Genomic DNA, 17,791 nt, shown 5'->3' on the forward strand with positions numbered 1-17,791 from the left:
GGACTTAAAGCGTGCATAAGCAGAGTGGAATGCAGGTATCGTTGAAATGAAATTGTTCAAGAGAATTTAGCAATAAATAATTATTTTCATTATTTGTGAGTTAAATGCTACAAAAATTTCCGGATTCTATTTAATTCCGAAACAAACATTCCGATAAACTTTACAGCTTTGAACTTGCATTGTCTAGCGAGTCTAAAATATTCAAGCTAAAAATAGAAATATTTGGTACGCGCGAATGTTACAAACTACAAATATTTGCTACGGTTTAAATTCGATAAACTCTCCGCTCAAAATTATCGCCTAACAATCGAACAATACTTACAACAGTCAACGGTACGGTGTCGATAAATCAATAACCAGACCTAAGTAAGATATTTACTTTTGCTTCCAGACTCTCATTCTCCTCATTGCATAAGTTCACATTCCATTAGCATGAGCGCATTCACATTTATCGTCATATTCCTCTTGTTGGCGTTGCTATGTATTTTTGAAACAAACGCCCGATGCTGTGGCTTTTGCGGTAATTATTGTTGTGCCTTTGGTCCTTGTAACATCTTCTGCTGTAACTGTGACGGCGGCTGCCGAGCCGGTCCGCGTTGAAGCCCTCAATGTATTATTAGAAAGCCATTAGAATCAGCAAATATACAAATCACCCAAAAAGCGAACGATTTCTGTTTATTTTTACAATCATTGAATCGAATTGTGATTCACACCCGTTATTCACGACAGAGTATAGTTAACCAGGCAGGAGCCCTATATTTTTTGCGAGTAAATTTTTTCAATTTATGTCAGTGTTCATTTGAGTTCATTTTCATCCAGTTTATTAGGTCCCTTATTTGACGTTTCGAAAATGAACCGCTCCTGCCTGGTTTATTTTACTCTGCCGTGCGACAGTCCGTCCCAAAACATCACCATCAAGCTTTGTGACGAAGTGAAAGTCAAACCTGTAAGCCACGTGATTGATGAGCTGAGCATAAGCGTAAATTTAAACAGAAGTGTTGTCATTCTGACTTCTGGCTAACGAGGCAGAACCACGGCAGAGTAAAAGTAACCCAGGCAGGAGCGCTTGTTTGACTAGGAACCTGAATAATGTAGTAGCCCTATGTTTTTTGCGAATTAAATTTTTCAACTTATGTCAGTGTTCATTTGAGTTCATTTTCATACAGTGTATAGTATAGATCATTGTCAATGTAGTTTGAGATGTCAAATGAGCTGTCATTTTCACAAAGCTAACCACAATGTTACAAAAATTTATATGAAGCTGTCACTGTTTGAGGTTAGCTTTGTGAAATTGACAACTCATTTGACACCATTTTGAGAGAAGAAACCGTTATTTGACACTGATCTATTAGGTCCCTCATTTGACTTTTCAATAATGAACCGCTCCTGCCAGGTTTACTTTTACTCTGCCGTGGGCAGAACGTAGACAACCAGAACGATAAATCCATAAACTTTTGTATACTCTTGCATACTAAGTCGAGGCAACTACTTTACGGTGGTGAAAGGTGTTGAAAAGTTAGAAAATTCGTGAAACTTTATTTTTTATCAGTTCACAGTATAGGATGGGGGTATTTCGTTCGTAGCCTTCATTTGGAGTTCAAGTTTTCATGGGATATGTTTAAGCATTTAGTAACCTGTTTCAGACGGCTGTCATCTTCTATCAACAACGACAGCAAGAATAAACGACAAGCTCTGACTAAAGAAGTCTGATATAGCAAAAATCATGTTCAAAACAAATGAAGTAAAAGATTTCTGAAATCAATCTATGAAAATCTTCGATCAAATGAACAGATAAGATAGTAAAACTGTTACTATGCTTGCCGTCTGTGACAGGTTAGTAGTCGAAAAACAGTAATTGGAATTTTTCAAGGTCGCGGATCAACAAACTGTTTAAAAAAAGTTGGACTGGAGGCTCACGCCTGAAAATGCTTTAAATAATTTTCAATGGGTGGTAACGCATTTGTTCGAAAGCTTTCCGAGCTGAATCATTACCACCACTCACAGATAGTCGGCGGTTGATGGTTTGCCTTCCGCTCATGAGGAATTTTCGAAAAATTCAAAGAAACCTCATGAGCAGCATGCAAACCATGAACCGGAGCAAGGCGGAGCAAAACTGTGCGTTAGTCGTAGCTAGATGAATTGTATTTCCTTCGAAAGTTCTCTTCATATCAAGTTTCAATGCGACCACGCTTTTGAGCGAACACTGAACTGACAAGTGTCAAATTTGGAGGCTTTAGTATAAACCAGGTATGGTCTGTTCATACAAACCAGAGGACATCCAGGCTATAGACTGTTGGGGAGGTCACGCAGACCGCCATTTTATTAGATACGCGGGGACACACAAAACAGAATTCAGAGCGAGAAAGCCGAAGACTAGTTATTATAACTTGCCTTGGGGTACTTGTCAAAGTATTTACTTCTCTTTCAACGTGGTACGTTGAGAGCGAGAGGACCGAAGACCAGTTTATTATAACTTTCCTTGGGGTACTTGTCAAAATATCTCTTTCTCTTTCATCAACACTCATCATAACACTCTATATGAAATCGCTATGTCCTCCGCTCCATACAAAGTTTGACATTCGACCTTGACATACCTTGTGTTGACGTTCATTACGTTTAGTCATAAAAGCTATCGCTTCGGATTATTTGCATTGCAAGTTTTACCTCACACAACGAAAACAAGTCATCTATCTGTGCAAAAGAAAGGCTGTGCCTACTAAGGTTTCATCAGCCTCCGAATATTTTCGATATTCAAGCTAGAACTTGCGTAGCATGTCAAGTGTTGCTGAGCGCTAGGAACAACTCTGTCAAATACTTGCTACTAAAAGACGTTTATTTCCGTCATTGAATGAAGTTACTTACCAATTAGAATTGTGTCTCGCGAGACTATAGATCATTTCAAAATACGGTATTTTCAGACGTAACCTCACTTAAGTTTCGTTAAATGTTTCTTAATCTTGTTCGAGTGTTCTTTCGAATAGAACAGGTGCCGGCCTCTGTTTTTTCTCCACTAACACAAATGTTTATCAAAACCATCAAGTTATATTTTCTTCGCCACAGTCGATATCAGATGACATGGGAGCTTCATTGTTTTATTTCAAGAAATTAGACTACAATTTAATAGATCTGTAAAATGTGCTAAATTTTGCCACCCATCAGATTGTTATATTGTTCTAAGAACGGCCGAAGGTAGGACGTTAGTACTCCTTCTGTCGGTTGTGGATGGTAGCGTATATAGTGCTTATTACTCGGTTGGGGTCGAATAGAAGAAGATCGTGTAGGATTAACCGACTGTTGCGGATGGTATGGATTTGGCTGTTGATATTGTTGCTGATGATGTGGTTGGTGTGGTTGCTGCTGCTGCTGCTGCAGCTGCTGCTGTTGTTGTTGTTGTTGTAGATTTTGCTGTTGTTGCTGATGTTGAGCATAAGCTTCGGCAGATACAGGCACTGGCACTGGAATAGGAATTGCTTGCACTTTGTATCCCGCATCAACTAACGCTTGAAATTCCTCTTGTGTAAGTGGTCTATTTGGATTTGTTAAGGGTATGCGTGGATTATGCTGTTGTTGTGGTAGTTGTTGATGATTGTGGTACAGCTGTTGCGCTTGTTGATGCTGTTGAATATTGTCTTGTGTCGGCTGTTCGTTTTCTACTTGTGGTTTCTGCTGAATGCCTGTGCTCTGCGAAACGAAGATGGATGATTGCGATTGAGCTTTATTCGGCTGATATTGGCTGAATTTTTCTGAATTTGGGCCGGTGACTTTCTGTGGCTGTTTTTTGTTGGGCGGATTATGTTGTGCAGTTGATGCTGACGTATGTTGTTTCTGGTAGATCAATTGACTATGTTTCTTGGCTATGTTTGCATTAGAATGGGCCGCACTATCGGACGCATCCAAATGTTGAGGTTTCGGCAAAGGAACAAAGGAATTCTTAGGTCCCGTTTTAATAGTTTCTTGGTAAAATTTGGCAGAATTGTCCGTTGGCGACACAAAGCGAAATTGATAATCCGGCTGATGGTTGTTGGCCTTTTCCGCAGCACTTTCATCGCGTTCGTATGGGCTGCTGATGAGCTTCTGCGACACCGGACGATTACCACTCAAATGAGAATATGCCGGCGGCAAAAATTGGTCTTGTTGGTCCTGGTATTCAACGAACTGGTGCGACGGTTTAAACTGATACCGTTCTTTCTTCAACGATTGTTCCGTATCCTTTTCCGCTTGTTCCTCGTAGATAGCCTTGTTTGACTTCTCCAGCTGAGCCAGCTCTTTTTCCAATGAAAATTCACCCAGTGGATTTACGTAAGACTTCAAATACGACTGCGGTTGTTCGTTTGGTATATATGTTTGTTGATAGTCCTTTTGCGCTTTATATTGACTGGCTTTGTTAGCACGATGTTTGGGCGCAGCCGTATGGTTTACATTCTCTCCGTATTGCTGCCGAACCAATTCCAGGTACTCTTCTTCGCTGATCACTTTCGGTTCCAATTGGTGGTGATTGTCGACCGCAGGTTGGTATTGCGCTTGCGGTTCATTGTAATACACAAATTGGGCTGGTTTTATCGGTTGAGCGTGGTGACGAGGTTCACTTTGATGGGATGGAATTTCTTTGGGCGAATCTTGGTATTGCTGAGGTTGTTGTTGATTTTGTAAAAGGTTCTGAACGTATCTGTAGTAGTTTTGTGGCGTCTGTTGAAAGTATAGACAGAAAAATGGATTTCAGAAAAAACAATAAATTATTCTCTTGGAATAAGCAATTAACTGAACTGCTCGGGCACTTTTAATTATAATGTCGTCTATTCGCAAATGTCTTCCAGATGGATCTATGAAAATTCAAACTAGATCGCACCTTAAACTTCAATCTCGACACAGGAACTAGCCAAACATCCAAAAATAATTGACGTTTTTAACTCTCTTGTAAAACAGAAAAATTGGGTGACCAAAGTTTTGGAAAAAGAGTGCCTGTTGCAAGGTAATCATCAATCGAAATATTGCATTTTCTGCGTCGAATGGAATAAAAATTTTGAAAATCGGATCAGCACTGCCTGGGTCAATTTTAGGGTGAATTTGTTTCACCAAAAAAAAAACTTTTAAATTGTCCATCCAGTCCATCGACAGACGAAATCCATTCAGTCTACAAAAAAGATACAACTTTTATATACAACTTGACGAATTTTCTTTCACCAACCAGCTGCGATACATAATGTGCTCAAAATCCATTTAATATTATGCAAAGATCGTGATGCGAGAGCACGACTATATTGCAATTTTATTTCGAATGACCTTTACGGCATAAGAAATGTAAAGAAATATTTGAAAATTATTCGATAATTCTTATTGATGATGAACAGCGCGAAATGTCATTACGATGGAGAGTAGAAAAAAAGAGACGGTAACACAATCAGTCGCTTCTTTAGCTAGGATTTGTGCTCAGCTCTAGCTGACATTGGAAATAAAGAACGTAACTGTTCGATCACAGTTGATGATTTCAATGGACGAAATCTATTACTTCATTTGCTTTAACAAAATGTTACTTTATCGAACCCACTTTACACAGAGTCAATTGCTTATTTTTTCGTTGTAATGTAATGGTTACAATATCTTACCGCAGTTATTTGTTCACCACTCGCAGCATAGTGATGTTGTCCGCCGATTTGATGATTAGATGGAACGAAACTATGTGTGGGTTGCTCTACTTGTCGTTTATCTTTAGTTACAGTGACATTTCCAATTGCATCAGCGGCAGCTAGTGCACCTTTAGACATTGATTAGAGATGTAGATAAATAGAGAAAGCATAATTACATCGTCTGTGTGTATAATGAGCCTCAAAAGCATAAGATTAAAAGTTTAATTTAATTAAAACATTATTGCGTGGTAATAAACTGAGCAATGATGGCAATGACAGTAGTCTCGTTAACAGTTTTAATGATAGTGCGTACATTGTACAATAAATAAACATGTCCATGATCTTTAAACGAAAAACCAGATATCTAAAACAAGATTAATAACTTTCTCATTGCAATTGTTTTTTTTTATTTGTTTGAGAAGAAAAAATGATGGAATGTGCATGGCGTTTTTCATTAAATTTTTGAAGATGTCAGTACCCAGAATTTTTTGAAGTCCGTATAGACATTTTGGGAACTTTGTTTAATGTACCTGATCACTAGGTCTTCTAGGCCATTCATCTTCAATTTGTTGCTTAAATCAATCTCTAGATATTTCAGATTTAACTTTTTCACAGAGGGCAAGTATATTAGAAGTTGTACTATCGAATCTATTACTTCAATTGATCTAAGTATTTCAAGTGATTGATTTACACATCTTTTACTTCATTTTGTTTGAAACATTGTCAGAGTTTGTTGATTATTAATGAAGACGTTTTCAATAACAGATGAAAACCATTGGTTAATTCTAAAAATTAAATCAATTGATCTCGAACGTTACTGTGTTAGTAGAACTATCTTGGTGTTATTCCGGTCTGCAATTTCCGGTTACTCTTAATTTTGAGAGTACATACGCAGTTGTTAACTATTGATTGAAATATTGAGAAATGACGAGTGGTGCATTTCTTAGAAATCTCTCCCAGATGTACTAGTCAGGGCCTATTTTTGGAAATTTTTACCAAAATTTCCGAAAAATTGCCAAAAATTTCCAAAAGCTGCGAACATTCAAAAACCGAATTTTTCGATCATTTCGAACGGTTTTGGAAACTTTTGAGCTCAGCCTTGTGTGTTAGCCGGCTCTCAATGATTTTGTTTGATTGTTGACATATAGTGTCAAGAATAAAACACAATAATTGAGAGTCAGCTAAAACGCAAGGCTGAGTTCACGAGTTGCTAAAACCGTTCGAAATTTTGGAAAGATTCGGTTTTCAAATTTTCGCAGTTTTTGGAAATTTTCGGCAATTTTTTGGAAATTTTGGAAAAAATTTCCAAAAATAGGCCCTGGTACTTGTACTAAAGATTACCGAAATAGAAGACTGAATTAGAGTATGATTTACAAAAATAATAGAAAATTTTAACGAAACGAACTTATTTTCAAGAAATTTCCTTAATAGAAACTAAGGCTTGATAAGATCGAATTTCATAACTGACGTTAATCAGTAGATTACGTTTGGCTTGCCTCGTATCATGGCTTTTTTTTTGAGAATTTTCAAAAAAAAAATCAGAACTTTTCGGAATTTTCATAATCTAAAAATTTCTGAAAACTCCGAAAAATTCCGAATAACTCTGAAAATTCGGAATGATTCCGAAAAAAATCTGAATTTTCCATCCGAATTTCCACGGGCTTTGAAATTCAGTTTTTTTTTTCATGTTACAGTGTCAACTGCTGGTGCAAAGTCTTAAATTTGTCCAAGGTAAAGTCCTTTTTTCACAAAGCAATCTGTGTAACTATCTTAAGAAACCTTGGGTTCAACAACAGCACTGTGACACGTGTAGAAAAATAAATAATCAAAAACCCCTCAAAACCGGTGGCGATTCACTCCATAGACTAAGACCGAAACGTTTAGTACAAAAAAAAAACTTGAAGCTATGTTCAGTTTCATCTGTTATCGAAAACGTCTTCATGAATAATCGCCAAGATCTGACATTGTTCAAAGAAAAGAACTAATCCCTCAATCTATCCAAAAACCTCAAAAACCGAATCCAAATATTTTTGACCCGGAAGGTAAACGATGGAACCGGAATGAAGCTTTAAAAGTAAGAAGAGTTTTTTTTTCAAAACGTCAACATGATACCTTGGAATCTGATAATAGTCGGGTTGGACATCTTAAAATGAAAAAATAAAATAAAAAGTTAAAAACTGTACACCATAATACACACATCGTTACGCGGGTTAATAGGGTAGTAATTAGCTGTTTAAATTAAAAGAGGCAATTGCAACACACACGCTATACGAGCCTTTTAAATATCGCTATTGTTGTTTGATTTATTTATTGTTTATGTCTTCCTCGATGTCTTCCTCAATTTATTACACGGTAAGAGAAACAAAAAAACAATTGAAAATTATGTAATATCGCGTTTAAAATATCATAAAAATCACTCATCAACACGAAATGTATGGTGGAAAATGTTCAATTCAATTCGAATAGTATATACGAACTCCGACACCATTAATTTTGATTTTTTTTTCTCTAATTTAAAGTCTTTTTTTTCTTCTCTTCTTCAAAGTAATCATAACGAGCAATAAAACTTTCCATCCAGGTAATTGAGTTTTTTTTTTCTACTCGTTTTTAATTCCAATAATTTCACTTACCAACAAAAATTAGGTAAAAAAACATTGTTGCGCCTCAAAGATAACAACAAAAAATTTATTTAAAAAAAAAAATTCAAATTTTAACGAACACTATGTGCACTCTATCAATACGGGCAGACTTATGCACCGACAAAATATATTGTGTGTGCTTTACTCAAGCCGAATTAAATATAAATCAAGCAAAGTTGTTCTTGTTAGGTGCATTTATAAAAAAAATATCTGGCGGTTTTGATGGAAAAAAAAATATCTAATTTACCCACACAAACAACCATCCATATGATTGGTGAGAAAATAGATACGCCGAATGGAAAAGATAAAACAATGTTTCGCGTTTTTATTTCTTTCTTTTTTTTTAGTTTATTGGATATATATTTCGTTTGAATATATTCTCTACCACGATTGATGTTAAGCAAGAGAAAGGTTCAAATACACACAGAAAACATTGTATTTTACGATTACTTACATCTCTTCGCGCACATAACATTGCATCTTGTAGAGCATAAGAGGAGAAATAAATTGGTAAGTAAAATAATAATAATAATGGGGAATGTATGTAGATAACTATATACAATACATACCGATGGAGTGTCTTGTAATCCGACTGTAATAACTCACTTTGGAAATTAGATGTTTGTGTCGTTAGACGAATTTAATTCAGAGCCGTAATCGCTATCGCCCCTATCGAATTTCCATTAAATTAGAAAATGTAAATCATCGAAAACTGTATCAGGGGTCATGTATCCCAGCCACAATTCAATCATATCACGGCAGCTCTCCCTCCAAATTTTGTAAACAATCGGTGTGATATTGCTAGAGAGCTGCCTTGGTCATAACCAAACAGGAAATTTCACATTTTCAATAGATCAGTGTCAAATAGCGGTTTCTTCTCTCAAAAAGTGTCAAATGAGTTGTCAATTTCACAAAGCTAACCTCAAAAGATGTTTCGTTCATAGAGCCGCCCCTTGAAATGTATGAAAATTTGTGTGGCGTCTCACCATCCAATACTTTTTTTGTTAGATTTGAGGTTAGCTTTGTGAAATTGACAACTTATTTGACAGCTCAAACGACATTGATAATGTCGTCACCTGCTGGACAATCGGTATATTTGTTGATTTTGTAGAGTTTTCAATGCTTTATTCTCAACTAAATCTTAGGCTCTACCAATATTTGCAATCTTCCTAGATAAAACAATCGGAAATGCATGTCTGGACGCTTTATTAGCTGTTATGGTATGCCTACACCGATCACATCAATTTCTTATTTTAGGGTTTTTAGTCGTTTTCAGCCTTACGCCAAAACGAACCGAGTACCCTAAGGCTTGATTTCCATTTACCAAAAGGCTAGTAGTAATTTCGCGCCGTATGGGCGCGAAATTACACTAATAAAGTAGGAATTTCTTGCTGGTAGGAATCTCGCAACGTCTCAGTTGGGATACCGGTATCCTAACGTTTTGTAAAAGGAAAATCCACACTTTCTATGTCGGGATACCGGTATCCTTGATACAAAATACGTGTATCTCAGTTGGGATACCGGTATCCTAACGTTTTGTAAAAGGAAAATCCACACTTTCTATGTCGGGATACCGGTATTCTTGATACAAAATACGTGTGTCTCAGTTGGGATACCGGTATCCTAACGTTTTGTTAAAGGAAAATCCACACTTTCTAAGGATATCGGTATCCTTGATACAAAATACGTGTGTCTCAGTTGGGATACCGGTATCCTAACGTTTTGTTAAACGAAAATCCACACTTTCTATGTCGGGATACCGGTATCCTTGATACAAAATACGTGTGTCTCAGTTGGGATACCGGTATCCTAACGTTTTGTTAAAGGAAAATCCACACTTTCTATGTCGGGATACCGGTATCCTTGATACAAAATACGTGTGTCTCAGTTGGGATATCGGTATCCTAACGTTTTGTTAAAGGAAAATCCACACTTTCTAAGGATACCGGTATCCCTGATACAAAATACGTGTGTCTCAGTTGGGATACCGGTATCCTAACGTTTTGTTAAAGGAAAATCCACACTTTCTAAGGATACCGGTATCCCTGATACAAAGCTCTAGGGTGTTAGAATAAAATTCGCATCTCCAAAATTTATGTGCCTGACACTCAACTGAATCTACCGCCAATTTATCGCCAGGTACTCGTAAAAATTCTCTAAATCAAGTTAGCCATTGAAAAATGCATGGGCGCGAAATTCCACTATAATATGTGTAATCTCGCGCGGCGCGAAATTACTCGTTACCTACCAAAAAGATATTCCGTGTGAGAGACAAAATTGAATTTTTTCAATTTTTGCTCTGTTTACTTAACAGCTTATTCCCTCACGGCTCTCACACGGAGTACTTTTTGTTGAGTGGAAACCATACTCAAAGCTCACTCAGGCCTCATAGTTTTAAGTAGTATGTTTAGTATGATTGGTGGTTGCAACGATGTTACACACTCAATCATTCGTATGACGTATCCCAAATATGATGAATTTGTGTAGATAATATGTCTAGTCTACATTCAGGCGACATGTATCAGTTGTGCGCCGTTAATGCTTAGTTTCCTATTACCAAAAAAGTACTCCGTGTGAGAAACAAAATTGAATTTTTTCAATTTTTTCTTTGTTTATTTGACAGCTTGCTCTCTCACGGAGTTTTTATTGTTGAGTGGAATGGACACCTTAAAGTCACGTAAAGATGCCGATGCTTAGTTGAAATTGTAGCCTAAATTTGTGTGTTTGGATTGGATTGGATTGGATTAGATGGGAAGGGGGTTAGCCCAGCACCTAAGCCTCTAGTGGGCCTGTTGTGCTATTGCACAAGTCACTTGATCATATGAATTGTGATTTTTCATCATATCTCTTCGGACTCAGATAGCTCACAAATCGACCGTGTAAACGTCCCATACGTTGTGAATTCTCTAAGCCACGAGTAGTATGCGAAGACCACAACCATCACTAATGACTCATGCATTTTCCCAATGAGCGACTAGTCGATCATAGATGGCAGTTATCCTACAGTCTGTTGTATATTATGAATTGTGTCATTGACATTATGTCAATATGGCGTGATTGTTGCGAATCGAATATTGGATTTCTTTGAAATTTGCGACTTTGTTACGGTCGTACAGCCATTAGATAACTAATAGCGAGTGCTTAATCATCAAGTGATTAGAATAAAACCAGGCAAGCATTTTTGCACCGGGAGTCGAACCCGGGACCTCTTGGGTATGATTCCTATGCTCTACCGATTGAGCTACCTGGACTATATGGTATTACTGTGTGTTTGGTATTTCATTTTTGATGGTCTCTTTTTTATCAGAATCCTCCAGAAACACATCTAAATGTGTTAGCTTTAAATAAATATTTAATTTTGGTTGTAACAGTTTGACCCATAGAGTTATACTCGAGAGGTGACATGGTGACGCTGTCGATCAACCACAAAAATATATGGGAAACCAGACATGTTCAAATAATAACAGCGCCACCTTGACACCTCTCGAGTGTAACTCTATGGTTTGACCAGCTCTGAGAAAAATCCAAGGTAAATATAGTGAGGAGGTTATGCCATTCAGACGCGCGGCCTAGCACATAAGTTCGATGCCAATGACACCTTTTTTTAGAATGGTTGACTACGATTTACTTGTATTTCACAAAAATATTTTCGCTATCTCACAACAGATGGCCCGACTTTCTATTCCATTTTTTGCTTTCAGCGAAAGGATGAGATGGCGTTTGTATCGAACTTTCGTGCCACCGCACATCTGATTCGGTTATATATGGCATTACCTCTTCACTATATTTACCTTGGCAAAATCATCAATCAACCGAAATTTTCATAAGCTGCTCAGTGTTCTCAGTCAAATCGTTTTTTTTATTGATAGCTAAGACATTTGTGGTGGCTATTGTTGTCTTACATTTTTGGAAAAAAGGATTTTTATGAACAGATATCACCGAAAATAATGAAAAATACGAGGTATAGGGGTGCGGGACATCATCCATTGGTCTATTTTCCTGACGTTATTGATCCAATAGAAATGTCGCCTCTACCCTTTTCAGCTAAGAATCAGTGCCTCTTAAGCCGGTAGTAAAGACCGAAATTGTTTTTAGCCGCAAAAAGGAAGTTTAGTGATAAAAACAAACAAACATCCAAGGCCATAATTTTCTGAGAGTGCCAGTGTTACGTGTATGAAAACAACGACCAGGTGAAGCATACAAGCGTAAACCCAATGTTGGATCACTCTGTACAGACCTTCAAAGACTCGAAATTCGATTCGCTGTGGACAATAGAAAATTATTTTACAAAATGTTCGCAAGGGTGTAAGCCTACGTGAGTGATGTATGCAAGTACGGCTCTGACAAAATTCTTGTTTTTAAAATTTAACTCGATAACAAGCCATACATAATAAATAGAATTAAATAATTATCATTTGAGCAAGATTTTTAATTTTTATTCAAAACAAAATATGACCTACAGCCTACACATTAGCCAGCATAATCACTGTCTCTTCGTACAAGACAATTTTCTTCTGCACTAAAAAGAAACAAACTTTACCTGAGATTATTAAATGAGACATTAAACCTTCATAATTAACCGTTTAAATAGTAAGAAATGTGAAATTGCAGGTTGCCAAAAAATACAAATTCCAAACTATAATAATGTGAATCAGCGAAAGCGTTGGAACAAATTCACGGATTTGCATTGCATAATGCATAAGCTGAACTAAAATGTAATATTATATAGTAATGTGCTACTGTAGTAGTCGGTTGAATATGCTAACATTCTCACCTCACTTAAAATGAGAAAATGGGTGAGAATCTACTAATGAGGTCCGGTTACGGGACATTACCACCGTAAGATTATCGTCTTAAACGATAATATCGATCAGAAGACGAAAATATGCAGTTCTGACCAATATTATCGATAAGCGATGATATTATTGAACAAAAAGCGAGCATTATCGCCCCAGAACATGATCTTATCGCCTAGAACACGATCTTTGTCGTCTAGAAGGCGATAACATCCAATGAAAGTATACTCTACAGGTAAGGTCTAATGTCCAGGGCTCGTACTGAAATTCGATTCGTCCTTATAAGGAAATAAGGACAATTTAAATGCAAAAATGAGGACATTCTAAGGACAATTTTGAACTGAAAATAAGAGCAATTTCGCTTGAAAGAAGTATTTTATTTGCGAAAGAAAGTTGTAAGGTAAGCGAGGTAGTAGCTGACCGTCTAAGCAATTTTTCAACTTTGGTCATCAGTATCTCAGGATGATTACGATGAAGCTAAGTTTTTCCTTCGTCAGAATTTAATTTGATCTGTTCCCATTCCGTAGAATATCAGAAATATTGACAATTAATTAATTTTTATTGTAAAAAACTGATTTTACTGAAGCACTGTTTTTGATGCAGTAGCTGACCACTAAAAAACGGATGTTTTTATGCCTGACCAGTCTTGTTGCAGTAGTTGACCGCTACAAAATTAAGACATTTTTCACATTTTTCACAATAATTTCGCATTATTCGACACATTTTCACTCTTAATTCACTGATATTAACCAATTTCAATGATAAAAACTCATAAAAACACAAAATATCAACGAATTTTAATCACATCATTTTGTACACAACAATGCACATGGAAGGTGAATTTGTCACATGAAGAAAAATGTACGGAATTTGGTGCGGTCAACTACACAAACATGGCATATTTTTGATGCAATGTTTTGACCATCATGTAATTATTCAAATATTAACTTTTAGACGCTATTTATGTTAATAATATTAATTGTCGAACTATTTACTACCTAAAAACACCAAAACTTTGTCCATTAATAATTCTTTTGTCAATAAAAACATTAAATTAGACCACACCGATCTTACGATTTTCTTAAGAAATGTGCAATTTACATTTTCTACCTTGGTGTATATTTCGAGAATAACTTCGTATGTACAATTGTATATAACGAGCGCCAGCGAGTGTATATACAATTGTACATAAGAAGTGATTCGAGAAATATACACCAAGGTAGAACAATGTTTTATCTCCTGCAAGCTGATATTTCATACATTAGCGAAATAACCACAAAAATTTGGATTTAAAATTTCTTAATTAAGCATGTTGTTTTAAAACGCATTCACAACAAAAAAAACATCATACAGAGAATCCTTTATTTACTTACTCACACAAATATACTATCCACCTCAACATTTCGTTCAAATCACATCATTCCGACTACTCTGATTATTTGATCGATGTAGAAGTGACTAACGAACCACTACCGACACCAATTGTATCGCGTTATGTGACTTGTTGGCGTAGCGGTCAGCATGTTTGGTTCATATGCTGCTGGTCCCGTGTTCGCTTCCGCCGTTCGGCGATTTTTTTTTTTTCAAATATGTAGATGGAAAGTAAATTTACCCTAGGTGGGTTATGTGTGAATTATCCAATCGTATAGGCTGTGGTTATGTATATGTTTGTGTTTATATGCAGAAACGCGTAATGTATGAAATATCAGCTTGCAGGAGATAAACATAATTACCGCATTGTTTTCATGAAAAAAATAATCTTTAGGCTCTGAAGATTAATTATAACGTTCATTTGTAATTATTTTCCAAAACTGATAAATAATTTAGCTGGTCAGGTACACCTGCACGGTCAGCTATACCCCCGCTTACCTTATAGTAGGGCTCACTAGTTGAACAAAATACATTTTTTGGTGCATTTTGGTATAAAAGCGTGAATTTTCTACCATTGATAAATATACATTTGGGGAATCAAAAACAATTAGGAGACTTTGAAAAAGTGACCTCTAGCGCCATCTACATCCGGTTGAAGTTTTCGATGCAGAGGTAACTCTGATGAATTTTTGTGTAGCGGGAATCGAAGCTACGCAGGTGATATTGGTCTCAAACGAAAGTTAAGGGTTCAAAGTTTTTTTAGTGCAAAAAAAATTTCACGAATTTTCCGATTTTCCCGTAGTTTTACCGAATTTTCATAAAAATGATATTTTAAAACTGAGGTGAAACTTAAGTAATTTTTAAAATTGATTCAGAAAAGTTTTTTTTCTTCGCTATTATCGTTGCACATTCAGTTTCCAAACTTTTAACGATGAAAAAGTTTTTGGATGTTCCGCAGCAGTGGTAACTAGTTTCAGTTTTCATCGAAAATTTGATCCCTTTTGCATGGCGAATTTTTTTCGGCGAAATTTTTTTTTCGTAAATTTAATGAGACTAGTACTGGAAATGCTAGGCATGATCTAAAAACAAAATAAAACCAGTTTTTCGATTTTTAAAAAAATATTAAGTTTCCGCAATCTGCTAAAATCTGTAAATTTTAAGAGGTAAGTGGAAAAGGCAAAACAAAAACGATTTTAATTATTTTGGGTGAGTCAGCTTTTGACAACTTCCGTTTTCTAATCAATATCCCTTTAAAAATGATTTTTGCAGCTTTTCCACTTACCTCGAAATATATTTCCCCATATATTTCTAAATTTGCTTGAAATTGGGTCCAACCACATATCTCACATCACAAGGCATACATCCTTTGATCCGGAGGTAGAGTGTTTGGTATCGTTTGAAAGCTGAGGGTCCCAGCATAGCATTATAAGTAATCTTGTGCTGTTTGATGGATTTTTTAGGGTCTGTCAAAGTTCGCCGAAGGAGGAAAATTTACAGATTTTAGCAGATTTCGGAAACTTAATATTTTTTTAAAAATCGAAAAACTGGTTTTATTTTGTTTTTAGATCATGTCTAGCATTCCCAGTACTAGTCTCATTAAATTTACGAAAAAAAAAAATTCGCCATGCAAAAGGGATCAAATTTTCGATAAAAACTGAAACTAGTTACCACTGCTGCGGAATATCCAAAAACTTTTTCATAGTTAAAAGTTTGGAGACTGAATGTGCAACGATAATAGCGAAGAAAAAAAACTTTTCTGAATCAATTTTAAAAATTACTTAAGTTTCACCTCAGTTTTAAAATATCATTTTTATGAAAATTCGGTAAAACTACTGGAAAATCGGAAAATTCGTGAAATTTTTTTGCACTAAAAAAAACTTTGAACCCTTAGCTTTCGTTTGAGACCAATATCACCTGCGTAGCTTTGATTCCCGCTACACAGAAATTCATCAAAGTTACCTCTGCATCGAAAACTTCAACCGGGTGTAGATGGCGCTAGAGGGCTAGAGGTCACTTTTTCAAAGTCTCCCAATCGTTTTGGAATCCCCAAATGTATATTTATCAATCGTAAAAAATTCACGTTTTTATACCAAAATGCACCAAAATGCAGCTAGTGAGCCCTACTATTATGGTGTTTGCGTTTAGCTTGATTTTTTCTTTACAATTTTTTGTTTCAGTTATAGGGTGCCTAAATTTTTTTTTTAAATCACATTTTGATTTTTCCATACAGATGTTGCGTTGGAAAATTAAAGAAAATAAAATTATTTAGAGCTACTCATACTTTTATCTATTTTTTGATTCTGTTCTGTGAACAAAAAAAAATCATAAAAATTCAAACAGAAAATAAGGACAATTAGTACAGTAAGGACAAAATAAGGACAATTCTCGAAAAGTAGGAAAAATAAGGAAATAAGGACAAGAACGACCCCTGAATGTCAAAATTTGTATGAAGCGGAGGAAATAGCGATTTCATATAAACAAACTCACCTCTCAATGAAAATTATTTATATGAAATTGCTATTTCCACCGGTTTGTATGGACAGACCACTTTCATTGATAACATCGCCCAGAAGATGATAATATCGCCCTGGGTGATAATATCGCCCTGGGTGATAATATCGCCCTGGGTGATAATATCGCCCTGAATGATATTATTACCCTGGGCGATATTATCATCTTCTGAGCGATATTATCGTCTTCTGAGCGATATTATCGTCTTCTGAGCGATATTATCGTCTTCTGAGCGATATTATCGTCTTCTGAGCGATATTATCGTCTTCTGAGCGATATTATCGTCTTCTGAGCGATATTATCGTGTTCTGGAGCGATAACATTGCCCTGAACTGTCTTTTGCGCGATATTGTTGTTCGAGACGATAATCACACGGTAGAAATGTCATGTTTTCCTAGGTCGTGGGTAGGTCAGGTCTCTTGAATGATGAAATTATCAAAAGACGTTTAAACATTTTAATAGGCCTAAGGTCTATTCAAAAATATTTGGCATTTTAAACTATCTTGTGCGGGTGTGAGTTTGATGCGCCGTCAAACACATGAGCCCACACGCGCTCATAATAAATACCCAGATCATTCGACCGCTTTTGTTCATCTGTCAATCAGACCTCATGAATGTGATTCGTCAATGAAGGAAACAACAATTTTGAAAATCGGCTTACTACTACCCAAGTTATCGTTCCATCTATAGAAAATAGGCAAGATTTCTTTTAGGAGTTACTCCCAGATCATTGGAACGATATTGTCCAGCTATGAACTTAACCTCAAAAATGTTATAACTCGTCGTGCCAACAAAAAACCAGAAAATTAGTTTTGGGAACTACTCCCAGATCATTAGAACGATATTGCCT

General features: G+C 36.2%; 1 protein-coding gene across 1 annotated transcript; it reads right to left on the bottom strand.

Moving 5' to 3' along the window:
* Window positions 1-3,040: 3,040 nt before the first annotated feature.
* LOC119074338 (putative mediator of RNA polymerase II transcription subunit 12) lies at window positions 3,041-8,433 on the bottom strand. The gene is made up of 3 exons (XM_037180429.1): window positions 8,255-8,433; window positions 5,604-5,752; window positions 3,041-4,686 (listed from the first exon to the last, which is right to left on the bottom strand). Exons 1-3 carry the CDS (start codon window positions 8,277-8,279, stop codon window positions 3,139-3,141), a joined length of 1,722 nt encoding a protein of 573 aa, XP_037036324.1. The 5' UTR covers window positions 8,280-8,433; the 3' UTR covers window positions 3,041-3,138.
* Between the last annotated feature and the right edge of the window lie 9,358 nt (window positions 8,434-17,791).

The sequence above is a fragment of the Bradysia coprophila genome, unplaced genomic scaffold (genome assembly GCF_014529535.1).
Source record: "Bradysia coprophila strain Holo2 unplaced genomic scaffold, BU_Bcop_v1 contig_151, whole genome shotgun sequence".
Classification (NCBI taxonomy): domain Eukaryota; kingdom Metazoa; phylum Arthropoda; class Insecta; order Diptera; family Sciaridae; genus Bradysia; species Bradysia coprophila.

Excerpts from the sequence above, each read along its gene's own strand:
- LOC119074338 (XM_037180429.1), bottom strand. The coding sequence starts at position 8,279 with ATGTTTTTTTACCTAATTTTTGTTG. Across the intron at positions 5,753-8,254 it reads TTTTTACCTAATTTTTGTTG|GTGCACTAGCTGCCGCTGAT; the intron begins GTAAGTGAAATT and ends CAATGTCTAAAG. Across the intron at positions 4,687-5,603 it reads GTGGTGAACAAATAACTGCG|ACGCCACAAAACTACTACAG; the intron begins GTAAGATATTGT and ends TACTTTCAACAG.